This window comes from Dinoponera quadriceps, unplaced genomic scaffold (genome assembly GCF_001313825.1).
Source record: "Dinoponera quadriceps isolate SergipeBrazil2010 unplaced genomic scaffold, ASM131382v1 scaffold113, whole genome shotgun sequence".
NCBI classification, from domain to species: Eukaryota; Metazoa; Arthropoda; class Insecta; order Hymenoptera; family Formicidae; genus Dinoponera; species Dinoponera quadriceps.
Window position 1 is genome coordinate 289513 of NW_014554899.1, and position 27007 is coordinate 316519.

At 40.8% G+C, this 27007-nt stretch overlaps 4 protein-coding genes and 1 long non-coding RNA gene across 7 annotated transcripts; 4 read left to right on the forward strand and 1 right to left on the reverse strand.

Moving 5' to 3' along the window:
- The first annotated feature begins 1739 nt into the window (after window positions 1–1739).
- LOC106742632 (hexamerin-like) lies at window positions 1740–4721 on the forward strand. The gene is made up of 6 exons (XM_014615789.1): window positions 1740–1958; window positions 2184–2514; window positions 2609–3027; window positions 3086–3402; window positions 3481–3845; window positions 4315–4721. The coding sequence occupies exons 1-6, from the start codon at window positions 1740–1742 to the stop codon at window positions 4719–4721; spliced, it is 2058 nt and encodes a 685-aa protein (XP_014471275.1).
- Window positions 4722–7139: 2418 nt separating this feature from the next.
- On the forward strand, window positions 7140–12638 carry LOC106742631 (hexamerin-like). 3 transcript variants are annotated; one of them, XM_014615787.1, is made up of 7 exons: window positions 7141–7559; window positions 7663–7940; window positions 8252–8585; window positions 8890–9320; window positions 9813–10132; window positions 10629–10981; window positions 11320–12638. In XM_014615787.1, exons 2-7 carry the CDS (start codon window positions 7728–7730, stop codon window positions 11727–11729), a joined length of 2061 nt encoding a protein of 686 aa, XP_014471273.1. In that variant the 5' UTR covers window positions 7141–7559; window positions 7663–7727; the 3' UTR covers window positions 11730–12638. The 3 variants fall into 3 exon arrangements, with proteins under 3 accessions (XP_014471274.1, XP_014471273.1, XP_014471272.1); XM_014615788.1 differs by having other exon boundaries at window positions 7140–7940; window positions 8893–9320; XM_014615786.1 differs by having other exon boundaries at window positions 7141–7940.
- On the reverse strand, window positions 10069–10733 carry LOC106742635. Its single transcript, XR_001374287.1, has 3 exons — window positions 10646–10733; window positions 10355–10453; window positions 10069–10160 (listed from the first exon to the last, which is right to left on the reverse strand). It is a non-coding gene; the product is annotated as an uncharacterized LOC106742635 (long non-coding RNA).
- A 3379-nt stretch (window positions 12639–16017) lies between the features above and the next one.
- Window positions 16018–20013, forward strand: LOC106742619 (arylphorin subunit alpha-like). The gene is made up of 6 exons (XM_014615761.1): window positions 16018–16315; window positions 16813–17149; window positions 17390–17799; window positions 17944–18263; window positions 18504–18856; window positions 19168–20013. The coding sequence occupies exons 1-6, from the start codon at window positions 16091–16093 to the stop codon at window positions 19572–19574; spliced, it is 2052 nt and encodes a 683-aa protein (XP_014471247.1). The 5' UTR covers window positions 16018–16090; the 3' UTR covers window positions 19575–20013.
- A 3108-nt stretch (window positions 20014–23121) lies between these two features.
- LOC106742433 lies at window positions 23122–26971 on the forward strand. Its single transcript, XM_014615361.1, has 8 exons — window positions 23122–23139; window positions 23318–23516; window positions 23674–23791; window positions 23881–23991; window positions 24238–24351; window positions 24447–24725; window positions 25127–25415; window positions 25958–26971. Exons 1-8 carry the CDS (start codon window positions 23122–23124, stop codon window positions 26063–26065), a joined length of 1236 nt encoding a protein of 411 aa, XP_014470847.1. The 3' UTR covers window positions 26066–26971.
- Window positions 26972–27007: the final 36 nt, after the last annotated feature.

The following is a 27007-nucleotide window of genomic DNA, read 5'->3' on the forward strand; positions in this document are numbered from 1 at the left end:
CGGATCTCTCGCCGACCGATTTTCATTTTTTCAAGCATTTAGAGCTGTTTTTAAGAGGCAAACACCATGAAAATGAAGACAGTCTAAAAAACTCGATATCAGAGTTTATTAATTCTAAAGACCAAAATTTTTTTAAGACAGGCATCTACGCTTTAAAATCTCGTTGGGAGAAGTGTATTGAAGCGAATGGAGCATACTTTGATTGAATAAACAGCTTTTGAAGAAAGATATACAGTTTTATACAATCACTTAAGAATCCGACATTTCATATGCACCAACCTAATATATATAAAAGTTTAAAAGCGATGAAAATATTATTTTTTCAATTTTCAAGATTAAAAATTTGCTCAAAAAAGGAGCAAAGGTCCGTATAAAAAATATTTCATTCTGCAAATCTTCGATTTATCATTTTACGTAAAATCACTTATCCGGCTATATTATCAATAACAGATCCACACTATGAATAATAGTGGAAAAATACAAACGCACGCAATCTGTTGCTCTGCCGTTTGTGTTTTGTTCGGATTGCAATGAAATTATTTACGTATTGCAAGCGTTATCGAGCCAATTTTGTTATTTGGCGGTTTAAATCGCTCGACAGTTACCGAATCTTAACGAATGTCGAATAAACATGATAAACCCTAAAAGACCAGCCACACGATAAATTGGCACGTGTCGCTGATTCGTCAAACATCTGTGTTCATATATTTGACTCGCTTGAACCTGAAAAATAAATCTAAAAAACGACTCTATCAACTCGATAATGGACGGTGTGGCAACGGCAGTTTAAATTCGTATTTACACATATAAACGATGTGTATTTTATATCTGTAATAAAAATAAATACTCTTTTTATTGTTAATGCAATCATGTTTACGAGCATGAATTTCGCTGAATTTCTTATAACGTGCATATAAGTATTGTAATCTTAATTACGATTCGTTATCGCGGTAATTGTCGAGCCGAAACGAAAACGTGGAGAATGCCGGAGATAAGAGCTAATGAAATGTAAACGTAATAATCTCTATCAAGGATCTTCCACTTAGTCTAGGATATTGATTATTACTTCTAAATTTTCACGGGTGCACACCGATGTATAACTACTCACATCGTTACCCTCACAAATTTTAGGATCGCCTTAGACGTTTATAGAATCAAATCAACAAACAACTGAGAAGAATATTTCTATCGTAAAGTATAAAATATCGCGCCAAGTAATTATTCATCGACTTTTCGATTATTAAAGCAACATCTGGCGAGTCTTTGTTCTCAAGTCAAGAAGAGCTCGACTCGGTATATGCAAATTGATACATAGGCGAAGTTATTTGTACAATTTTGCGACATACTGCGATGAGACATCGGCAATGGAATTATTTTATGGAATAAACGCACAAAACAAGAGAGAGGAAGAAAGTATAACGTGAGGTCTCCGCTTATCTCACGCTTGCAAAACCGCCGTGGAATTACAGTTTTTTCGTTTTCTCGCGATGACTTGTGCGAGCGAGCGGGGGTGTATTCGGAAGGTGCGACGCACCCGGAGCAGATAACGAAGAGGAGAAAACGGGCGGAACCTGGACAGGTCGGCGGGGTTAAGGCCAGCCCGATTAGGATGAAATCGCACGGTTTTCACCGGTATAAAAGCTGGCCTGGGTCATACATCAGCCAGCTATCCTCCGCCTCTGTCGACTCGCAGAGGTAGTCGCTGAAGACCGAGGAAAGACCGTCGAAGGCTGAACGAGATGCTGAAGGAACTGCTGTTGCTGGCGCTCGCGGCGCTATGTGCGTCGGACGCGATGCACATCTCCGGTAAGACCGCCGACATGGACTTCCTGCACAAGCAGAAGAAGATCTACGAGCTATTGTTCTTCGTCAAGCAGAACACCCTCACCGACACCGAGTTCTACGAGATCGGCCGCAACTATGACATCGAGAACAACATCGACTTGTACAAGGACAAGGTGCCCTAAATTTCACTTTTAACGCGACAAAGTACCGCCAAGAATGCTTCTTGAAGGCTTGATCCGTTACAAATACTTGGAAATATTTACTTCCAAAGATTAATAACGAGATTGAACTTCTCGCTTTCTTCTATTATCTAGATTCTCCGTCTCTTTTTCAGCTTCCTTAACTTCTCTACTAGCTCGTTAATTCCGCCGATTAATCTCCTCTTCGTTTCTTTGCAGGCGATTGCCCAGGAGTTCCTGTACTTCTACAGACAGGGCATGCTCCAACGCGACGCGATCTTCTCGCCGTACTACGAGGAACACCGCGAGGAAGTGAAGATCCTCTTCAAGCTCTTTTACTGCGCCAAGGACTTCCAGACCTTCTACAAAACCGCCTGCTGGGCTCGTCTTCACCTCAACGACGGTGTCTTCACTTCGGCCTTCACTGTCGCGGTCTTCTACCGCCCCGACTGCAAGTACATGAGGGTACCCGCACCCTATGAGACCTATCCCAACCTGTACTTCGACAGCAACGTCATCCAGGAGGCTCATCGCATCAAAATGACTCGCGGTAAGACGTATCCCGGCTCGAAATTTGCGTTCGCAAAACGTTCGAGGACCGACTTCTTCATTCGTTCTCTTCCCTCCTTACGCCAATGGAACAGGTATCAGCACGACCGGCATGGACAACTACGACAACTACGTGATCCACGCCAACTACTCCGGCAACTTCGTCAAGCCCTATTTGGACGACGAGTACAAAATGGACTACCTCATGGAGGACTACAGCTGGAACACCTACTATTACTATTCCCGTCAGGTTTTCCCGTTCTGGCTCGACATGAACGAATTCGACCTACCGAAGAACTTCCGAGGCCAGTTCTACTACTACCAGCACCAACAGATGTACGCTCGTTACATCTTGGAACGCGTCTCCAACGACCTCGGCTACGTCGAAAACTTCGACTGGAACAAACCCTTCTATCCCGGCTACTACTCCACTCTAATGTACAACAACGGTATCGCGATGCCGCAACGGCCACGCTACTCTAACGTACCTTTCTACAAGTATAAGTACCTGAAGGTAAGCTCGTTCGTCCGCTTCATCTATCCACTACCTCACGCGAATCTTTCCTCCGTAGGAGATCGAAACTTTGGAGATGCGCATCATGAACGCCATCGACCTCGGTTACGTACACGACAAGACCGGCAAACAGGTCAACATCTACACCCCCGAAGGCCTGAACATCCTCGCCAACTTGATCGAAGGTAACGTGAATTCGTGCAACCGGCGCTTCTACGGCATGTATGACGCCCTCGCCCGCGACATCCTCGGCTTCAATTTCGACTACAAGGAAAAGAACAAGGTGATACCCAGCGCCCTCCAAACCTACTGCACCAGCATGAGAGACCCAGGATTCTACCGCCTCTACAAGAGGATCATGTCGTACTTCTTCAGGTTCGCGAATGACCCTCCTATCTACTGCTAAGTCCCCAATTGTAGAGAGCTCCGTTCACACCTGTCTCCCGTTCGCAGGTACAAGAAATATATGCCGTACTACACCCAGAGCGAGCTGATCTTCCCTGGCGTCAAGTTCGAATCCGTGAGCATGGACAAGCTGCAGACGTACTTCGACTACTGTGACACCTACATCAACAACGCCATCGATGTGGAGAGTTTCAAGGAAGGGATGAAGTTGCGCCTGACGGCCCGCCGCTACTGCCTCAACTACAAGCCGTTTACCTACCACTTCAACATCAATAGCGACAAGGAGACCAAGGCCTCGCTCAAGATCTTCCTCGGACCTGCTTTCGACCACCATCATCACAAAGAGAAGGACACGTCTTACCTCCGCGAATACTACCAATACTTCGTCGAGCTCGACAATTTCGTCGTGACGCGTAAGTTTGATTTTTCAATTCTCTCTGAATTTCTTCGAGTGAAATCCCACACGAAAGTGACTTTTCCCTCACGTAAGGTGAATTCTCCATTCTAGTCTAACCATTCGGTGAATATCTTCACTCGAAACTAAAGAGTGAATCTGATGTGCTCCACCGTCACATATTCACTCCGATCAATCAAAGTAATCGCTCGTACGTAGTCAGAAATTCTGACTCAGAATTCGCTCTGATCTTAGCGAAACATTCACGACATCGAGTGAAAATACTTTTCACTTGTTTTCATAGTGAGATTTTACTCCTAGAAATTCAAGTAGTAAAATCGCTCTAAGTTTGAGTGAGACATTTATTCCTGCGACTTCGAGCGAGGGCGTTTTCGCTTTAAGTGAATCTTTTCACTAATTTTAAGTGAGATTTCACTTTGAAGCATCCAACGAGCAACTTGGACTCTATGCGTTTTCTTTTCCTCCAGTGAGACAAGGTGCCAACACCATTGAACGCCGCAGCTCCGACTCCTATTACACCATGCCCGACATGACGCCCGCCGATATGTACTACAAGAAGTTGGAGAAGGCCGTCGAAGGCAGCGAGCCGTTCACCTACTACGAGAAGATCATCGGCTTCCCCGAGCGTCTCTACCTACCTAAGGGCAAGCCCGAGGGTATGCGCTACAAGATGTTCTTCTACTTGAGCCCGATCGACGAGGCCAAAATTACGAACATAGAACTGCCGTTCTTCGGCAAGTACATACTGATCGGAAAGTCGTTGGGCTTCCCGCTCGACCGACCGACGCACCCGTGGAAGTTCTTCACGCCCAACATGTATTACACCGACGTGTTCATCTATCACAACACGGAGGCCGAGAAGACCCACTACTAAGTTGTACCTGCTGACTTGCTCGAGATTCCCCCATTCAATCTGGATAAAACACTTTAACGGAAGTTGTCGCCGCTGCACCACACCGATGCGCGAATCGCAAAGTTTCTTTCAATAAACAATACTGAGAGAATACCTTACGTGTAAATGTTCATTTCTTTGCCCTTATTCCGGCATATTCAGCGTGCGCTTAACGAATCCCTATGCGTGTCGAAATAACGCGAGAGAATTCTTTCGATTTGCGCACGATGTCGATCTTGGCGACTTATCGGCACATTTGGCTTCCTGACGCTCGAATATTCGATTTTATACGACTTAATAATACGACTTAATAATACGACTAATTTACTGCTGTGTCATTAAAATGATTTCACATTTTTTCGAAAATTGTTACGAAATTGTAGGCGAGGAAGATATTTAGAATTTTAACAGCTTGAGAAACTTAAGAAACACGAAATCTCGTGTAAAGTTTTAATAAGTTGAATAAAAAATGTGAGCTCATCAGCGACGTCGAAAACCTAGCAAGGTTTTTTATTATTTACGATTCAATCCTTAAAGAAGAAGAAGAAGAAGAAAAAGAAGAAGAAGAGAGAGAGAGAGAGAGAGAGAGAGAAATCTGCGATATAACGGAAAATTTTGTGTATCATAAAAATGTAAACGTAGAAGAATAGATATATTAAGACAAAAATTAAATACTCTTCAGCTTTTGTCACTCGTAACATTCCCCCAATGAGCGAAATGTTAAATATTAATTTGACAGATTTCGATAAGATACATTCGACAGATTAGTAATATCGATAGCTGATGAAATAATCGCCAGATGCATTTTTGACAGCAAATTGATCGCAGAAATTCAATATTTCTGTTAATTATCTTCCATCCTTAAGCAAGCGGATTTCTATCAGGACTAGATTTAACTACAGATCTATCTATTGTAAGTAAAGATTTGTGATGTTAAATGATATATCATCAAATTTACAATTCCTAATTGTATTATTTAAAGTAGTTGGTCCGTCAAATTATTTTTTTAGTAACTCTTTTAAATTTTAGCTGTACATTGATGAAAATACTATTTACACGTCTATTCAAAAACAATATAAGTTAAAAAACGATTAACTTCGAAAGCTGAGATATTCGCAACTAAAGATGACACTTTACACATATTGTTAAGGTTAATGCTCTATTTTTAATTTATATTTTTAATTTCTTTTAAACCACATTTTTAGGATTTTAATAATAAAAATGTTCTGAAATTAAGTATTAATATAAAGAATATAATTTATACAAAAATCTTAGAATTTTTTAGCATTTTGTTTTAAAGATATAATTATATATAGGAAATTTACAGCTTATAGTAAAATCCATAGTGATATATATGTATATATGTACATTTAAATATTTATATACCACCTTCTACCATGTAATGTGTGCACCTTTATTAGCTCAAGCGGCATATAATAAAGTTATAGGAAAGTTTCTTTTTTCAGTAAATAATGAACTTATGAAGAGGTTCTTTAATATCGTCAAAATCCAACTATTGTAGTCTTAAGTTAGTCTATATGACTACATTATGTCTTTAAAGGAAATATAAAATGGGTCGAACGAAAATTTTCTAAATAGAAGTATTTAAAAGATTTAAAGATAACGTTTATTTTTAAATAAAAAATATTTTCTTTTTTTTTACTTAATATAATTTTCTCGTCAGCCTGAGATATTATATATTTTATTTTTCTGAAAATATTCTTATATAAAAAACACGAAGCATTTCAAGAAATATCGGTTTTTCATTAGCTTTATTTGAATACATTGATACATACATAAAATGATGAGAAAAATAAATTAATTTAAAAAATACACAACAGGATTTTAAAAGGAATGCAGTTGCAGTATTGATGCATATATGTGCAAAGAACAGGTACATGAATCGATCCTTCTTATCGTAAAGTGACATATACAGTCATAAATGCGCATAGGTATTTTGGAGAAAATTTATAGTAAATCTTTATCTGCTTTAACAGAATTGTTCATCCAAATTATTTAGAAACAAGATTTTTATATGTTTATCTTACAAGCTGATATTAATTCAATTTATCTTGTTTGATTAAAAGATTCCACTCGTCCAAAAATAGTAAAATGTATGAATAATAACGATGAATAACAAATTACATAATCGCAATAGGTGACAGGTCACAATTACGATTTGAATTAATCAAAGTTACACGATGTTATTTACGTACGCTTGCGTTATCGCGCTGTGCGAACGCTGTAGAGTGCAATTAAAATTGTAATCAGTTATCAATAATTGATAAAAATGCATAAGAAGTTCGATATATAATACTAAGATTGAGTATATAAAGTTGCTCGAATGCTATTCGATAAACGTTCACAAGTCTTAGTTTTTTCATATTATCAGAAAAAAATCCGTCAATCTTAATTCAATCTTAATTAGTAAATCATCTTTGGAGAATAGAATAGTTATTATGAAAATAATTATAAATTTAAATTAAATGTATTACAAGAAGAATTATGCCGTGTAATTTTAAAATTTAATTTTAAAATTTATTCTAATTCCATTTAATTCGGGCGCAACTCATTCGCCTTACACATTAGCGGATGTCCAAGATATCAACGTACTTGTACGAACGGAATATTTCGAGGAGCGAATTCTTCCTCGGGGCGAAACCAAATAAACTGTAACAGACATGTGAAAGAGCCGTGTATCCCGGATTTCTATAATGTCAAAGTGCACACGATTACCAGCGACGATAATTCTTGCAAGTTAGACAAAGAGGGGAAAAGAAAGAAAGAAAGAGAGAAAGAGAGAGGGAAAGAGAGAAAAGAGTAAGAGAGATAAATTAATGGTTATCGGTGGATGGGTTGCCTCATCAGCTTCTGATTGTTCACCACGTCATTTTTCATATCTCTTTTATTGATTTCGGTCCAGAAGGTATATAAACTGATTCGGCCACTGTGCCGGCCGATCCTTCGTACATCAAACAACACACAAGGATGAAAGCGGTTGCGTTGATCTTGGCGGCGGCCTGCCTGGCTCACGCCACGCAGGTGCCCACACACACCGCCACTAAGCAGTACCTGACCAAGCAGAAGAGCATCTACGAGCTCTTTTGGCACATTGACCAGCCGACCGTCTATCATCCAGAGCTCTACCAGAAGGCGCGATCCTTCAGCGTCGAAGACAACATCTCTTCCTACAACGACCAGGTATTACACGCTTCACAGACGATACTCAAAGTCTTTGAAATTCATCTGTTACGAAACTATTAATAACTTAATTATATTGCGCATTAGTCCAGGTCTACCTATCGTAGACCTCTAATATGTATCAAAACGAACATTGCGAGTAATACCGTGGGGATACCACGTTAACTTGAACTCGCTTTCTCGTTTCTCTTGATGAAATGTAAGAAGCTTCTCAACCGTTCGGCCGTCTGTGCCAATTTGGAATCATGAAGTCAGCTTCGATTTCGATTCGACGGTTTGATGAAGGAGTTTGACACTCGTCGTTGTTCCAGGCGATAGTGACCGAGTTCCTGCAGCGATGGAAGCACGGAATGCTCCCACGTGGAGATGTGTTCTCCGTGATATACCGCCAGCATTATGACGAGATGATCTGTCTGTTCCGCGTCTTGTACACCGCCAAGGACTTCGACACCTTCTACAACACAGCCGTGTGGGCGCGATTCCACGTGAACGAGCACACGTTCGTTTACGCGTTGATCAATGCCGTGATGCACCGTCCAGACACCAACGACCTCCGTGTGCCGCCATTGTACGAAGTCCTCCCGAACTTCTTCTTCAACGAGGACGTCTTGCACAAGGCCTATCATGTCGCGATGGGTGACACAAGTTAGTATCGGTAGGAGCGAACAATAACAGCTCAACCTCTGTCGAAAATCTTGAACCAGAACTTTGCCGGTTTTTTTTTCAATATCTACACCGATCGTTGACGATCCCGGTTTCTGATCTAACCGATCTCCGTATACGTTCTCTCGCGACAATGTCAAAAGGACGATGAAATAATAATACGAGTATTAAACACGTCCATTCCCGTTGACCGTACAAAAGTTCAAAGCTGACGATTGAATTATACGAAAGTAAATAAATGTAACTCGAGATGTAAATATTTTTCTAAGATCGAAAAATAATTCAGCAGGTACTGCGAGCATAAAGAAGACGATTAGCGGTGTCGACACATACTACATTCCCGCCAACTACAGCGGCTGGTACGTGGTCAGGGATGAAACACCAGAACAACAGAAGTTGAGTTACTACATCGAGGACGTCGGCCTGAACGCTTACTTCTACCTATCGTACCACGACTTCCCATGGTGGATGAACAGCGTCGAATACCACATGCCCGAGCACATCCGGGGTGAATCGTTCATATACAATTTTAAGCAGATGCTCACTCGCTATTATTTGGAAAGACTGTCTAACGACATCGGCGAGATCGATTATGTCGACGTGACTAGACCCATCGTCACCGGTTATTACCCGACGATGCATTCCCACAACGGAGTACCGTTCATTCAACGCCCTGTCAATTCCAAGATTCCTCTTCATAATCATCATTACGTTGAGGTATCTTCATGTCCTTTCGCTTTATTATCAAGCACCAAAGTCAAAGTCTAAAGAATATTTCGGCAATATATATATATATCTTTCAAGAACATTTGATACCATCGTATCTCTCGAATGCTTCTTTGACATCTCTTAAACGTCTCTCTTCTTATTTCAGCTAAAATTACTAATGCTTTTCGTCTCTATTAATTCATAATTTGTGTATTTTTAAATAGAAGAATTTTTTATTTTACATTATTGACGCATATGTGTGTGTGTGTGTGTGTGTGTGTGTATGTGTGTGTGTGTGTGTGTGTGTGTAAATTAAAAATTGAGGATTGTTGATAATAGGAATTTTTATTATTAAAATATTCACGTGCAATGATTTCACGTTCAATTACCGAAAGCTCATGCAAAAGCTCCGGTTTATTTATTTCTATAATTTTAGCAATTACTTTATTCAAAAAGATCCGTTCGACATTACGCACTCACGATCGGACAATGTTCCAACAGGCTCTGCAAGACTTCCAGAACCGCATCGCCGACGCCATCGACAACGGCTATCTCGTCGACAAACATGGCAAACATATCAACATCTACGACACCGCAGAGGGCCTCAATCACCTTTGCAACGCGATCCAAGGCAATGCCGATTCGGTCAAAAAGGAATACTACGGTAGCTTGGAATACATGTACAGAATGATCCTCGGCTTCGTCCCGCAATCGACTACCAAGTACCACATCGTGCCCACCTCTCTCCATTTCATCTGCACCAGCATGAGGGATCCCCTGTTCTTCGGAATGGCCAAGAACATCGTCAACTATTGGATGAGGTATGCGACCGTGGCGAACGAACGTAGGCTTGGGAAAATTAATTTTTTAAAGTCATCCATTGAGCAAAATAACTTGTCTCTACCATTGCTCATTAATTCGTTGTCGTTATTGTTATTGCTACTGAAGAGGGTCGGAGTCTACGACCGGAATATCTAAATAATTTTGTAAACTAAACTTTGAATTACTATTATCTTTGTATCGTAAACCTTGTGAGCGTTTACCTGCGTGGACTCCTATTGGCCTTCTTTTCTTTCCCACTGATTGTACATCTTGAGAGCCTTGGGTATTTTATTAAATATATTGTTCCATGTACACATATTCTGCACACAAAAAGTAATGGTAAAAATAACGATTGTGCACGTTACTGTTACCGTCATGAACGAAGAAAATAACGTCACATAATAGCAAGTTATTGGGAAAAAGTAATTTGTACATTAAACAGGAATCACTGCAAAATCGTATCCTAACGATAACGAAGCTAATTTTGTCTCACAGATACAAGGCCAACTTACCGAGTTACACGCACAAGGAACTCGTCTTCCCGGGCGTGAAGATCGAGTCTGTCACCGTCGATAAGCTGATGACTTTCTTCGATCACTTCGATTCGCTCATCAATAACGCCGTGTCGGTGCAGAGCCACGAGAAAGCTCAGTCGATGTTGATCAAGGCGCGTCAGCAGCGTCTGAACCACAAGCCCTTCACCTATCACATCACGGTGAACAGCGACAAGAACACGAAGGCGGTCATTCGCATCTTCTTCGCGCCGAAATACGACGTTCACGGCCACGAGCTCGACATAAGCGAGAATTACATGAACTTCTTGGAGGTAGACCAGTGGATCGTTGACCGTAAGTGTCAGGCTTCTCGGTTTTCGGCGTGTATCTTTTCCTTCGCGAAAAGGTGTTCCAAGATCAGCAGCGAATCTCTTCGAATTATAATTGACTTAATAATTTTTTTTTCTAATCGTTTTCAAACTAGTTTCAAAGCGTACAATATACAAAATCTATTTCTTACTCACTCTGTCTCTCGACATTTTTGCAAAGAAGTCGTCCCTTTCACTCAACTTGGAACGTCATGAATGAACGAACAATCAATATCGACTCGCTGCTATCGAAGTATTTCGTACGAGACTCGAACTTACTGTCGAAACAAATCTCCGACCGCTGTTATCCGCTGTTTCTTGCAGTGAAATCCGGTATCAACAAGATCGAGCGCCACAGCCACGAGTCGATCTACGTTGTTCCGGACGAGGTGCCGAGTGAGGTCCTGTACAAGAAGATCGTAAAAGCCATTGAGAACGACGAGCCATTCACCTACCCAGGACAACTGTACGGTTTCCCCGAACGCCTGGTGCTTCCTAAGGGCAAGAAGGAGGGCTTCCCGCTCAAGATGTTCGTCTGTGTGACGCCGTTTGACGAGACCAAGTCCTTCAAGATCGATTCTCCCGTCTGGGGCCCGAGCGTAGCGGACGGTCACCCAATGGGATACCCGCTTGACAGACCCGTAAACAACTTCAACTTCACCGTGCCCAACTTCTATATGAAAGATGTGCTGGTCTATCACAGACTGGCCGAAGAACTGAACCTTACAATATAAAAGAAATCTCCCTGCAATCTTTGACTTCTAACAGGCGATCGTGTCTTCTTGTCTCTCGACTGCTCTCTCTATCTATCTCTCTCTCTCTCTCTCTCTTTCTCTCTTTCTCTACTTTCGGCTACAGTCTTACAAACGATGATATATTTTGCGTACACGCTTTATTTCCCGCTTGCAGCTTGCGTCCAATACGCGCGATCGCCGGAATGAGAGACCGATTCACACTTGCACTGAATTAGAGAAGATAAGCGCGTACGCTAGCAGCGTCGTCTTTTCACGCCGTTGTGTTCTGTGTAATGCATTTGGACTGCACCTGAAATAAATTCTCCGAAACATTCTTTATAATTGCGATGTCAATTTCTTTTTTCCGCACATACGTCGAGTTTTTTTCCTATTTCCGATCAATCTTCTTTCGATTCTACGTCGCAAGAGCGAACATCAGAAAGTTTTATTTTGTGTAATATTCTCATTGCACCCATCCTATATATTTACATTTACTGCTAATATTATTATTAACATTCTATTATTTTTCTGCTTTTATTCTCGTCACGATGATCGTCGTAATGCGAGGCAAAACTCGAAAGGAAAAGGTTTAAACGGATTAGTCGAGAGTACACATTAAACGCGTTGTCATGTAACTAAGTTAGAAATGAGAGAGAAATAATAATTTTATAAGCTCAAGTATGTTGATATTATTACATTATTTATCATCGTCGAGATCGCATTTTTTCGTATGCTGGCCGCGCTTCGTTTCGAAATTTGTTGATGCGACGATTTCGATGGTCACGATGGTTCGTTCGCCGATGATACTCTGTGTCAATATGAGATAAATAAGTGAACTTACGAGCTTTTTTAATTGTACGCAGATAAATACGTGTCAAACAAGTCCTTTTAACGGAGCCATAAATATGGATATTGTAAAATTCCGATAATGAAATAAAAGAAAATAGCAATGAATGCACATAAATATTTCCCGTGTGGTTGAAAAATTCTACCACTTAAATGGCAAACGCTTTAGAAGCGTGAACTGATTTCAACCCGGGTAGTCGTGTCGCAATTAACCACTTTGAGGGTGGTCCTAGAAGTACCCGACCCAACAAAGAAAACACAAAAATTTTGGAAAAAAATGTATTTATTTTTCAATATAATCTCCTTTCAGCTCTATACACTTTTCCCAGCGATGTTCAATAAGTTCGATACCCTTTTTATAATAAGAACTGTCTTGCTCCTCAAAATAGCCATTAAGTGCCGATATCACTTCTTCATCGTTGGAAAATCTTTGAAGTGATGGACCCATGTTTCATCCATGGTTATGAAACGGCGCAAAAATTCTGCTTTGTTGCTGTGAAACTTCGCTAAACACTCAATTGAAACATCTTCACGACACTGTTTTTGCTCGAGTGTGAGCAAACGCGGCACCCATTTTGCACACAGCTTTCTCATGTCCAAATTTTCAGATAATATGCGATGTACCGCACTTTTTGAAATGCCTACTATGTCTGCTAGCTCGTGCACTTTCAGTCGACGATCATCCAGTACCGCTTTGTGAATTTTCTTCACCATTTCTGAAATCGTCACCTCATTTGGTCGACCACTGCGATGCTCGTCTTGGCAGCTCGTACGGCCTCGTTTAAACTCTGCTACCCAATATTTTACTGTTGTAAACGAAGGAGCAGACTCACCCAGAGTAGAATCCAGTTCAGCTTTTATATTGGTTGGGCTGAGGCCTTTCAAATATAAGTATTGTATCACATAACGATGACCAATTTTCTCCATTTTCACAAATTCACTGAAAACGTTCACTATTGATGGCTGCCAAACAAATACTAAACAACGTGGCGTCTTCAAACTTGAAACATATGCTTTATAGATTGTGTACTTTCTAATACAGTGATATTTTTCAAACAACTACCGCTATCTCTAGGTCAGGTCGGGTACTTCAGGGACCACCCTCGTAGCAGCTTTCTATGAATAAAAATGAGATTATTGCAATACCCACTCGACTGTGTGTGTAATTCAGCCTATCATCTTCTTTTCTTATGAATCGACTTATTTCTACATAATATGTTGATGATTACCTATTGTCTTCGGAAAAAGAAAAACGATTACGCTATGGCTTTCTAGTCACAACAAAGCTGCAAAGTACGGCGAGCATTTATCACGGGTCACGTAAACAACCCTTCGAGAATTATTAATTATCGAACTGTCAGACGGCAGACTTAATAAGTCGCGATATGCGCACTTTTTTATCATCTTAACTCACAGCTGTTCACTACCGATCTGTCGTTTGCTATTTTTCACGCCGCCCAACCCATCGATCGTATTATAGTCACACGCACATGCAACGAATGCACTTATTAAATATTAATATTTTCGCAGTGATATTTAATTGGAATGCGTGTATAAGTGTATGATTATTACGTAATAAATAATTAAGTAGTAATAATAATTGTAGCAGTAATAATAATTAGTATGTAAAATCAGTTGCTGAAGAGCAATGTCCAAAATTCAAACAAAATTTCAAAGGTCAGTACAATTGTGATGTGCAACAGTATGAAATCTGGTCATTGTTAGATAACCAAAAAAGTTCTGGCGTTTTTTTATGACAAAAAATGCAAAAATGTAAAAAGAAACCAATTTATTCATCAAAATAGTTACGCATGTAAAAACTTTTTCCTAATGGAAAATAAGTTTATTAATATCATTTTTGCAAAAGTTACGATCTTTGATGGTAAAGAAACTTTCCAATGTTTCTTTCATAGTTCTTCTGTTTCTGAACTGTTGATTTCACAGATGATTGTCTAGGCTTAAAAATAGAGTCAGTAGAATAAAGAGGATGCGTAAGAAGTTTCTACCCAAGAATATGAATATTGTCACAGATCACACGTGTCATATGCATTATTGTATAGAAACAGAATGCCTTTGAGTTTGATTAGCGCTGCTCTTTTAAAAGTGATTCGCAAATTCGTAAACTGGATGAATGTCAGAACATTTTTGATTACCTGATAAAATCTCAGTACATGAAGAAATTACTCATTTCTTTAGTTTTCGAAGGAAAAGATCTGAAAACTTGTAAATATACCATAATCTATAAAAGTTCTACAGATTCAGTAATAATTAATAATTTTATTTCCTACTCACTCAAAATCGACTCAATATATATAACTTTGAAATCTAGCACCATTTCGAAATATCATTATAACTGAGAACTGTAGAGATCAAAAATAAATTATCACGTAGTAAATGATAAGACATATTTATAATTTGAATGTAAGTCAAAAGTCGCGGCCGATAAACGCGAATATTTACATTTATAGTCGTAATGAAGTTCCACAGTATCGCCTGCTAAAAGACAAATTAAACAATTTAGCTGACGAGCGCATTAGTTGCTGTAAACATGATTCTACCGCATGAAACGCTTACGCAAATATATTCCTGATCGATTGCGATTAAGTGTCTCTGAAGATAACATCCTTGCGATGACCTCTCGTGCGAAAATGTATCGACAATTCTCGTTCGATGAACGGCGTTATCTTTCGTCGGGGGCATGACACGAAGCGAGGCTACGAATGTCATCAATATAATATACAAGATAATCGTATTAACATTTGCCAACCAATAGGATAATTTTTTTTTCCTTGTTGTTGTCCGATCAACCTAATCCCTTTAATGATTCTGAAGAAAAATGATTAGTTTTGCTGTTACATTTTATTATATATTGGCTTTGATTTAACATATTATTTGATGTTATTTGTCATCACGTTCACTATTGATCTGATTATTATGCAAGAATCGTGAAAATTCAGGTGTCAAAATATTTTACTGCGCACCGTTCACGAAATACATAGCTTTCTAAGTTTGATAAGATGTAACTTATATGATTGGCAATGTATTAACATTCTTTCCGATCACTACTCTCTTCATTTTTTCTATGTGTTGAAAAATTCGAACGGGATACTCGTTACATGCGCTGTTATTTCAGGGAATTACCGCTTCATCTGTCGTCAGACGCATCGTAGCAATTTATCGATTTCTCAATTACCGAATTCATCTCAGACATTATACTGAACGGACAAACAATTGATAATGAACAAACAATAGTGAACATCTGCAATCGCATCCATAAACAATGATTCATTGGAACAACACCGAATACCGGCGGTGGTGGATTTAAACGAGAGCAAAAAGCCTACCGATCCGATATCGAAATACGATTCGCTCGGCGCCCCCGTGACCCTATCGGTTTGATACGGATTGCGCGTTCGATGGAAGTGTATAAAAGTGCATGTTCCGTCGTCGGTGCGTCGCACAGAATCTGTCTCTCAAGCTAAGACTACTCTACGGCTCAACGGAAAATTGGAAAAATGAAGTGGATGGCGGTATTGGCCGTCGTCGCGGCCGTCTGCCTCGCTCTGGTAGCGGCGGACCACCACACCCCGAAAATCGCCGACAAGGACTTTCTCCTCAAGCAGAAAAAGATCTACAATCTGTTGTACTACTACAAGCAACCATCCCTCATAAACCCCAGCCTGTACGAGGAAGGCCAGTCGTACAATATCGAAGCTAACATCGATTCTTACACTAACACGGTAAATGTTTACGTTTTAATTGGCACGAAATAACAAGACACTGTTGCATTTTCACGGGGAACAAAGAGGTTGGGTTAACGATAATGATAATAAACGAACCAAACGTGTATTCATTGAAGGAAATAGAATTTCTGACTCTAAAAACCAAATTTGCTTCATAAGGACCAGAAATTCTGTTTCCTTTAACGAAAACGTTGTTGACTCGTTCATTGTCATGTTAATTCATCCAATCTTTTTTTCTTTGTACACGTTAAAATAGAAATCAAGCTCGTAACGGTCCTCTGAGTATAAATTTTTTTACTTACGTACGTTAAATTAATTTATTGTGTTTTAATTCGTCTGCATTTTTACGTGTTTCTCATTGCGTTGACAATCGAAGCGTTTGATTTTCTTTAGCAGGATATTTCCATTACGATAAAACAGTTTTAATCTCATTTTAGATATTTCACAGCACAAACCGATCGATCGTTTAACGCCGATTTTGCATAATTTCATAGACCGTGGTGAAGGATTTCCTCTACCTGTATAAGTATGGTATGCTCCCTCGCGGCGAGATATTCTCCTCGTACTATCCGAAGCTCCAGAAGGAACAAGAAGCCCTGTTTCGTATGTTCTACTATGCCAAGGACTTCGACACTTTCTACAAAACCGCGCTCTGGGCGCGCATTCACGTAAACGAAATGCAGTTCTTTGACACCCTGTACACGGCCGTTATTTGTCGCGCAGACACCAAATTCATCCAGTTACCACCGCCTTACGAGATGTATCCGTATGCATTCTACAACTCTGAGGTGCTCGAGAAGGCGCATCACGCGAAACTCTTCGGCAAACTCGGTGAGCAACGATCGAACTAATTGACGCGTGAAGTAAACCGATTTATCTTGACATGTGATGTAAGAAAAATCCGAAGAATAGGATTCTTGAGATATAATTCTGTTTCAAAATTTCTAAAACTTCCGTACAAGTCAGCAAAAGTCTGAACGGTGAAATTAGGCGCGGCTTGGCAACTTGATTCTCTTCTTCAGCTTTGTATCGTTTGAATAATTTTAACGTTAATTTTAACGTTCAACGCAGACTCGAAGAAATTCAGCGGCTACAACACCTACACCATCCCGGCGAATTATTCCGGGTGGTATTTGTCGCGCGAGTACGATGTCGAGCACAAGCTCAACTACTTCACCGAGGACATTGGCTTGAATACCTACTATTTCTACTTCCGGAAGGAGAATCCAGTCTGGTTGAAGAGCGAGGAGGTCGGATTGCAAAAGTTCCGTGGCGAAACGTATTTATACGGTCACAAACTGTTGCTGATGCGTTACTACTTGGAACGATTGTCTAACGACATCGGTAAAGTCGAGGACTTTGATTGGAACGGGCAATTCTTCGTTGGATACTACCCGACGATGACCTACCACAACGGGCTGCCATTCCCGCAGAGAGGATACTTCAGCAAGTTCCCGCATTACAAGCAAAAGTACATAAAGGTGCGATGATTGATCTCAATTGTACCGGAAACTTCTTTTTTTGCTATTCCGCGTTAGCAAAGTCGATCTAAATTCGTTCCACGCTTTTAGCGAGAATGGATCTTACGACAATTTTAATGAAAATATCTTTTCTCGTTCTCACAGGACGTAAGCGAGTTTGAGTCTCGAATCCTCGCGTCCATCGATTCCGAATATATCAAGGATATGAACAACAAGATGTTCAACATCTACACGCCCGGGGGTCTCAACATGGTCGGCAACATAGTCGAGGGCAATGCGGACTCCTACAACTATGAGTACTACGGCAACATCGACTTTCTCGCGAAGAAGATCCTCGGCTACAACTTGGAGCCGTCGACGACCCACCAAATTGTTCCAAGCGCACTCGAGTACTTCAGCATCGCCATGAGGGACCCCGCTTTCTACCGTATTTACCAGAAAATATTCGATTTGTTCTACGACAGGTACTCATGCTTAACAAAAATTTGTCTTTTAGCGATTCTTACGAGGAAACACCGTAAATCCAAATTTTTCGATTGCGATCAATTTTTGCGGATACCGAACGCATTCCGAAGTTCATTGAAAAATACAAATTTGCTGAGGGCTAGATGTTGCAATCAATAAGTTTGTCGAGGAAAACGTGTTTTTCATTGAGTGCACTTCGTTATTTCGGTCTCAACAATCCTAACTTATTTGGCTTCTAGGTACAAGCTGCATCAAAAACCGTATAACAAAAACGAGGTTGTCTATCCCGAACTGAAGATCGAGTCGTTCGTCGTAGACAAGCTGATCACCTACTTCGACCAATTCGACGCCTCGATTAACAACGGCCTGATGTTCGACGATGCAAAGGAAGCCGAGAGCACGCTGATTAAGATTCGTCAGTATCGTCTCAATCACAAACCCTTCAGCTTCCACTTCGCTATCAACGCCGACAAGGCTATGAAAGCCGTCGTGCGTATCTTCCTCGGTCCGAAGTACGACATTCATCACAAACCGATGGACTTCGTCGAGAACTTCAAATATTTCTACGAGATGGACAACTTTATAGTCGACTGTTAGTACAAACTCAATCTTTCTCCCAGTAGAATTTAAATTAGTCTTACTTTCTGAGACTGACTGATCTTCTCGCTTCAGTATTAACTTAATCAAAGTTTGATGGAAGTCACCCTGAATTTGAGTTAACTTATGATTCTGAGTGTATTTTCATTCGAGTATTTCCATTCGAATAAATTTTCACTTCTTTCGAAAGACATTGCACTCCAAAAAATTTAGAGAGTAATTAAATATCAACGAACGAACCCTTATATAACCCGATTTCAATCCTATTCCGCTTATCTAATTCTTTTTTCTTCGTTTCACACGCAGTGAACGCCGGTGCCAACAAGATTGTGCGTCACAGTCAAGATTGCTACTTCACTATTCCCGACCCGGAGCCGAGCGAGGTGTTCTACAAGAAGGTGCTGAACAGCTTGGACGGCATGGAGTCTCTGCCCTACGTGGAACGCCTCTACGGTTTCCCGGAACGTCTTCTGTTGCCCAAGGGCAAGAAGGAGGGCATGCCCTTTACCATGTTTGTGTACGTGAATCCGCTCGAGGGTGAGACCGTGCCTTACATGTCCCGCGTCTTCGGCAACTATAAATTCGACAACAAGCCTCTCGGATTCCCGTTGGACAGGCCCGTCCTCAACTTCCACTACGACGGACCAAACATGATGCTGAAGGACGTGAACATCTATCACAAAGACGAGATGGAGTTGAATGTCACTTACTAACGACTCGTTCGCGTTAAGTCTTTCCCCTCCTATCTCGATCATGTAACTCGATTTAACCATTCGCGACTGAACGTATATAACTCTCCGAGAAAAATACATTTGTCTTTATGCATATAATATTTCATATCGTAGAGTTTCGCATAAATACACGCGTTACCCCATAAAATACACTATGCTCGAACCAATTTTAACGAACTATTCGTTCACAACTCATGCCAACAGTTAACTAATTTATAATAATTATCTTTACAAATCCGCGCCTAATACCAGTCTCCTTAGATACTATGAAACGTCTTTTATTTACGTAAGAAATTATTAGTAGAATATAAGAAAACATAAATATATAAATCCAGGAACCTAGAATTAGTTCTTCTTGAGACAATTTGATTAAAAATATCGGTTGAAGCGAGAAACAAAATAAAATAATGTTACAAGAGAACAATGTGTGAAATTCGATTTAGTCCCCATCATTTCGGGTTGAACGAATTAAGATTTCTAATCTCTCTAATTGTGCCCACATAGAAACAAGAGATGATTATGTGAACCTTTGTCTCGAGATAATATCATAATGTCAAAATAATATGAATTAATTCACTAAGCGAAAAAATGGCCCACTTTGCATTATCGGTGGTCACGCGAAAAAGATAGTCGATTTCGACGTAAAATTTAAAAACGAAAAGGTATTTTGGAATTTTTCGCTTTTGACATAGTAATTTGACATGACTGCGGCGGAGACAGGAACTTCAAATATCAAAGCACGGTTCTTCCTCCTCGCACCTCCATCTCGCTGACGGTCAAGTACACGGACAAGGTGAAGGTAGGCGGGCAGGTGAGCGGCCTATCGAGCTGTTCTACGCTACAGGATGGTGAGAAATTCAGTTTTACAATGACCGTCGGCTGGTAGAGAGGCCAGAAGACTGGCTTCGCGAGATAATTCTCGAGGAAAGTTCGGTGGATTCACAACGATCTCTCGCGAAAAGCGCACGTGTTTCCTTCTCTCTTTGCTCACGTCGGATTCGACAAACGCGCCATGGAATTTCGCACTTTTGTCGTAAGTCACGAGTATTCTTTATTGCTACGATTTCGAGATGTGTACTAACTATCGCTTACTTTTTGCGTGACAACTAACGGATATATCGTTCTGATTAAACTTCTGCTTTTCTTTCCGCCTGAAAACACTTCAGCACAAACATAGAAATGTTCTCCGAGGCACACGCATATCTGAAAGACGTCCCGAGACGTCTATTAGATGTTTCAGTGTCAGAGATGCCGTGTACTCGTACTTAAGATATCTTAATATTTCTCAGCTCGCTTTTCTCCTTCTTTCCGCGATGTTTCTTCCACGATCGGATCCGTATATAGTAGTTTTCCGAAAGTCCGGTTTCTGCAACGTCAGAATGCGACATGGAGTGTACGGAATTTCGACATAATTGAGGAATTAATTCTGCATTAAGTGGGAAGTTCCGTAAGCACGATCGCGGCGCGCTAAATGAATCGAGTCTACCGTTTCTGTCTCCTGATACCGGTTTGGAGACGTCACCGTCTTCGTAACTGTATCGGCGCTTCCTAACGCTCGGATCTACCGCAAGAAAGTAGGACGGACGTCCACTTGACGCGGGCAACGGGAAGGATATCTACCGTGAAAAGTCTCCTTCGAATACCATCAAATGCGCTGCGTTACGAGAGTCAATTCGTTCGTTATTCTTCTTCTATTATCGTTGAACTCGTAAACGTCGGTATAAGTGGCGCGCTCGATACCCGGCGAAAAATTGAAAGCGCGAACAACGGTAACGGTATTACGGTATTCTTATCGTGAAAATCGGGCTACAGGTATTCGTGCCGGCATGCGTGTATTTTTATTTAATTCACACATGCATTCCCCGCATAGCGGTAATAATTTGTGCAAGGTTTACAACCATAGGGACTTGTTCGCTTGTGGAAAAACATTTGTTGTCGCCAGTTTCGTCATGTGAGAGACGCTCTTATGTCTCGTTAACACTTTCTACTTGTTTCTATATGTAATTATTAATTGGCTGATATTAGCGTATGGAAGATTCCATTAACGCAATCCTATTCTCGATATAGTAAATCTTCCTAGGCATTGAAAATTTCAAATCAGATACATTATTTCAAAATACCTGTGCATCATGACAGCTGATTTGGAGGATCGTTGCCGGACTAACAAATAATTACCAGTCATGATATACGAATATTCGAACACAAAACTCTTGATTTCCGATATGCTTAGGGAATGGGACATTAATGGAATCTTCTATACAAATTTCTCGTTTGATTCTTGCGACAGAAGATTCAGATAGCAGGGCAGCAATCAAAGCATTTCTTCGTAAGGCGGAAATATAAAAATTGAACATTTCCAAATGTTTTCAAATTATAAAATTTACCCCGCCCCTCCCCTGACCTCCCGGAGGAAATGAATCTTTTTCTCTGGCTGTGAACTCGTGAAATGTGTAAATTTTTTTAATTTGAAAAAACTTGCGTGAAAAAATGTCTCACTTTTCACGTTTCCGCCCTAAAGAAAAATTATACGATTGCTGTCCAAGATTTTTTTGCACATCCCCAATAGACATTTCGACTAAAAAAGATTTGAGTTATCAATCGTCGTTGATTCGTGTTGGAAAGAAACGTAACTTAACGCGGATTCGATCGCGTCCTCGATAAAGAGGAGTTCCGTTCAATCGTTAGAAAATTCAGAACGCCTCGATATTCGACAGCGTCCCGCCGTGCGCGCGCGCGCTGATCACTAATCGTAAAATTACTTGTGGAATGAGTAAAATCGACCGTGGAATCTGTTGTGTGAAATTCGTCGATGAAACGGTATAACGCCTCGGTTAGTAGGACAACGCTCGACTCAATGCGCGCGTTATAAAATAGGCTGAGCGGCCCGCAGCGAAGAGCGTGGACCGTATACCGTTAGCGTCACGAACGCATACTTCGGTAACTACGAGGCGATACACCATTCCAACTGCAACCGGTGTGTCGATGCGGCGCGACGTATAACGTAATGCTCATTAGCCGTTACCTGTTTGCTCGTCACACACACAAATTCCATACAGGCTCGACTCTCTCGCCGTCGGCCGGAATTTCTTCTTCCATTCGAGAATCTAAGCCCGCACACGAGTAAAATGCGCGCACTGTCCGCCATAATGGCCTCAACGCCATGAAGTTATACCATTTTAAATTTGCCGTCGATAGGTTGTGTCGATCGCATCGACCACATCGATCATATCGATTTACCGATGTTGAAACAGAAATCATCGGTGTGCGGTCTCAGAATGGCTTTCACTGAATTTTGAATAATCTAATCTACGATTTAAAATGATAGTCGACCGATTTTGCCTATTGTTGAACGACAAACTAGAGAACTGAAGATTAGTACTGGCAATTTTTATTATCGTTCATCCACTAATTTAGTCTTGAACTTGAGGTAAAGCCACCTCCTAATTATACTACATGCGGTGTATTGTTGGGAAAAGACGCGCTCGCTCTTTTTAACCTTTGATAAGGCATATTCAGACAAATGTGCATAATGTATAAGCGCAAGAAAGTAGATCAGTCGCGTGTCCATTATAAAAGACATCTTTTTATCGCACGAATCATGATTGTTTTCGATTTCCTTGTGCACATGCGTTATGTAATTACGCAATTTTAGCATATGCCTTTATACTTTAATTGTAATTTTTTTTATATTTACAATCTCTGAAAGCGATCTGCGTGTGCTTCAGATGATACTCTTGTGCGCGTCGTCTTACGCCGAGGATTACGAGAGATTCAGAAATAACAACAAGCCGATCGTCAACGACAACGAAGCCGCGGGGAAGGACGAGCCTCCGGAGGGTTACTACGCGTTCGTCGAGTCGCCGAACGCGGAACCACCCCGGGTTCGACCGCCGCCCTACATCGACAGCGACAAAGAATGCTTCGGTATCTAGATGAAAAACTACAACTACGAAAACAGACAATTCGAATTAAATTATATTAGAACGTTTTATTATTTACTCGTAAAGCACGAAATATTTCTTTTTTCACTATCCACTACATTGACAAAACAGCCTGTTCGAACGTGACGTTTGGGTTTCAGACAGCGGCAAGCAGGGAAAGGGGTATGTTTCGATACATAATATCTGCGGCGACTTGAACAAAGGCTACATTCCGCGGAATCCGATGAAACAATATGTAAACGGCTCGTCGTATCCCTTGTAAGTAATCACATATGTTTATTTTAGAATTCGCGATCAACGATCGGCGATTAAAAAGAAAACCGACTATTTATGAATTTTCTTCGCAGCGCATTGATAAAGAATCACACTCTCAAGTTTCTCAGCAAAGCGTTACCGATCCTCAAGGCCGACGACTCGTTGCCGAAGGTTGCCAAAGTGCACCCGCTATCGCAGAATTCGTAAGGGACTCGAAGTTTAAAAATTTTCCGAATTCGACCGTCAATTTCGTCTTTGAATTACTAAAATGTTAATTAAACGACATAGTCGGTAGAGTAGACTGTACATGCTATCTGACAAATTTTCTCTTAGGACTGAAGAAACGAAAAAAAATTACATTGATCTTTAATTAATATTTGATTAGTGGATACGCTAATTTTTGGTATAATCGCGCGTATCAAATCAATTAACAGTCTGTCTCTCCGCAGCGTCGATACAGACGAGGAGGAGAAACGTGGTAGAAGCAAGAGATCCAGTCCGGCAGATTCGACTACGGATTCCAATCGAAACGGCCGCAAGTTTTGCGAAAACGGTGGTGGTGTGTGAGTATTGTAGCTCCAACGCATCGATTCAGAGTGTCGCAAATTAATTATTAGGAATCGACCGTAAATCGACACTGTTCTCTCTCGTTGAGCAGAGTGTGCATGTTATACAAGGCGATTCAAGGCGAACCGATCGCGTCGTCAGCGTCGGTTATCGAGCGTCGGGACGAGCCGTCGACGTCCGAGTATCGACGTGGTGAACGCGTTCCGTCGCAGGAGAAAACGGAATACACGGGACCACCGACACCGTGCCCGGCCAAGGTCGAATACGCCACCCCCGTTTTCGCCAAGAATTACCAGGGTGTCTGGAGATACGTGGTACAGATACCGTACGAAGGTTACTTCACGCAAACGATTGAACTCACCAGATGCATGTAAGATATCGATCGCAACTGGATCTCATCGACTACCGCGCGTCAGCCAAGTTTAAATGCCAAGCTCGAAAGGTCGAAGCTTGAATTGACTCAAGTCGGCATTTTGATGCTACCTTGACGCTCTTAAGGTTGTTATAGCGTTGGGTGCCGTATTTTCAGTGGCGCGTCCAACGAGTCACTCATAAATTTAGTGTTTATCGAGCAAGATTACTAATTAAATGTTTCTACATATTTATTTCATTACCTAAATAATAGATATTAATTTAAAACGAAGTTGAGGTAGATATATTCATGATATTACGAAAATATTATTTTTTTATTTTTTTTATTAATGTAATTTTTATGCATTAGTTATGCTAGTGAGCTAGTTGAACGCGTTTCAGTCAGACACATGGTTGCAGGCAATCGAGATGTCATTACTTGGATGGGGGATGCTTATCGTCACCAAGATGGACGAGTCTGCTGGTCGCAGAAATATTTTATCCGGACACGTTCATAGAGGAGAATCAAAGCTCCGGTCCTGGGACCGGTCCCGCGCGAGAACCTATCTCCGGATCGCCGCCACCGGTCCACGATTTTCAAAATTACCAGCAATATCTGCAGAAACGCGCGAGCACGGGGGAGGCGCGTAATAACAACGGTAGCGTTCAGCAGCACTGCGACGGTGTCGACGAGATGGGCTGCTTCCAGGTGAGCGCGCGATGTCACACAATGTCTCATCCTCATTTTGCTCCCTTCTCTACTTTTATCGCCTTTATTGTTCCGTTAAACAGAGTTGTATGGAAAAAATAATTCCGTCGGTGTAATTGAATTTTCCGCTCCCTGGGGACCGGACAAAAACTCCGTTGTAGGAACAGAAAAATTCTTATAGGAAGTTTCCGCCCATACAATTACTCAACTCAGTTGTCTCGACCGAGTTTTAATTTCAGTTGCAGGGATCGAGTTTTTTCTGTGTGGGTAAAAGAATTACGCGTACCTTAATACATTAATGACGGAGAACGAGAAATCTTGCTTTCGTACAAATACGCGTTGGCAATGGGAAATGAGAGTCCTTTGGACACGTGCGCACAATTTTAGCAAACTTTCGGCGAAATTTTATCCGTCGTCAAGATGTTAACGTGACATAACGAGTCGGTCTCTGATTTCGATAATTTCATCTTGTATCATTTAACGTGAGATTTCAGATTTGTTACTTTATTCTGTACGAATTTCTTCGTTATTCCTCCTTTCAGGTGCGACTGTATTACGATTGGTTCTTGGTGCCGGGAAGCTGCAAATGCTGGCGGCCGGATTACTTCAATCGATACGTTCGTCGCGGCGGTTCCAACGTCGAATTATGACGAGGTTCACGAGGACATTTTCAACTCCCCCTCCGAGGAAGCTTTTAGGCTGCGTGATTACATCAATCGTAACTGCACGCGCTGACGAAGCTGAAGGCGACTCAGCTGAATCGCTCGATACATCGCGCGCGACCAAACGTTGACCACGTGTTTACTTATACGAGATATTATTTATTCAAAGCGCCACGCGCACTGTGTCGACACGATTATTCGGTTTTCTTACTAGTTTGTAAAGGCGATTATTTTCTAGGCTATAATGTTAAGGCGATCGAATGCGTTTGATTATACTTATAGACTGTCAGCGTCCACGACTTGCTACCAAATCTATATCAAAGAAGAAAGGCCCGTATGTATGATAAAAAGGAGACAGAGAAGTCGTGATCGATGTCGTCTCTGTTAAATTCATATTTAAAAAAAAAAGAAAGATGCAATATATATATTACACATGTTGCAAAGCTCTCTTTAACGCGTAACGTATGTTTCTCGAAACTGTAGATTTAAGACGTTTTCCATGGTTTCTTAATGCAATCTAATAATTGTTCTATCTCCTAAGATGTGGATTTAGAAATGGATGTACGATATCGCTGTGATTTTGTTATTGCGTTTGATCGAGGAATATGCTGTTATTTTTATCAAATGCATTTTCTTTCATATTTATTTCAAATTCAATGACTAGATTAATGTTTATCCATGACGGAATCTCTCTTCGCTAAATAATAGATACGACGTGTAATAGGTGATAATAAAGAAGTCAAGCAAGCGAGTAAACGCGTACGAGAGAGGGGTCGAGAATGAAAATCATCATCACATGATGGCGCTCCTCTCTGACTTCCTTACAAATCTCACTACTAATTCGCTGTATATGCACATGTGTATTCTTTACGTAGACATATATACATACATATATATATATATATATATATATATATATATATACACACA

What these genes read in the sequence shown, in the direction of transcription:
- LOC106742632 (XM_014615789.1), top strand. Translation starts at nt 1,740, where the DNA reads ATGCTGAAGGAACTGCTGTTGCTGGCGCTCGCGGCGCTATGTGCGTCG. An exon ending in TCGCATCAAAATGACTCGCG is followed by an intron (nt 2,515 to 2,608) that starts GTAAGACGTATC and finishes CCAATGGAACAG; the next exon opens with GTATCAGCACGACCGGCATG. An exon ending in ATCATGTCGTACTTCTTCAG is followed by an intron (nt 3,403 to 3,480) that starts GTTCGCGAATGA and finishes TCCCGTTCGCAG; the next exon opens with GTACAAGAAATATATGCCGT.
- LOC106742631 (XM_014615786.1), top strand. Translation starts at nt 7,728, where the DNA reads ATGAAAGCGGTTGCGTTGATCTTGGCGGCGGCCTGCCTGGCTCACGCC. An exon ending in ATAATCATCATTACGTTGAG is followed by an intron (nt 9,321 to 9,812) that starts GTATCTTCATGT and finishes ATGTTCCAACAG; the next exon opens with GCTCTGCAAGACTTCCAGAA. An exon ending in ATCGTCAACTATTGGATGAG is followed by an intron (nt 10,133 to 10,628) that starts GTATGCGACCGT and finishes TTTGTCTCACAG; the next exon opens with ATACAAGGCCAACTTACCGA.
- LOC106742619 (XM_014615761.1), top strand. Translation starts at nt 16,091, where the DNA reads ATGAAGTGGATGGCGGTATTGGCCGTCGTCGCGGCCGTCTGCCTCGCT. An exon ending in TCGATTCTTACACTAACACG is followed by an intron (nt 16,316 to 16,812) that starts GTAAATGTTTAC and finishes ATAATTTCATAG; the next exon opens with ACCGTGGTGAAGGATTTCCT. An exon ending in ACAAGCAAAAGTACATAAAG is followed by an intron (nt 17,800 to 17,943) that starts GTGCGATGATTG and finishes TCGTTCTCACAG; the next exon opens with GACGTAAGCGAGTTTGAGTC.
- LOC106742433 (XM_014615361.1), top strand. An exon ending in CAGCGACAAAGAATGCTTCG is followed by an intron (nt 23,517 to 23,673) that starts GTATCTAGATGA and finishes TTTGGGTTTCAG; the next exon opens with ACAGCGGCAAGCAGGGAAAG. An exon ending in ACGAGATGGGCTGCTTCCAG is followed by an intron (nt 25,416 to 25,957) that starts GTGAGCGCGCGA and finishes TCCTCCTTTCAG; the next exon opens with GTGCGACTGTATTACGATTG.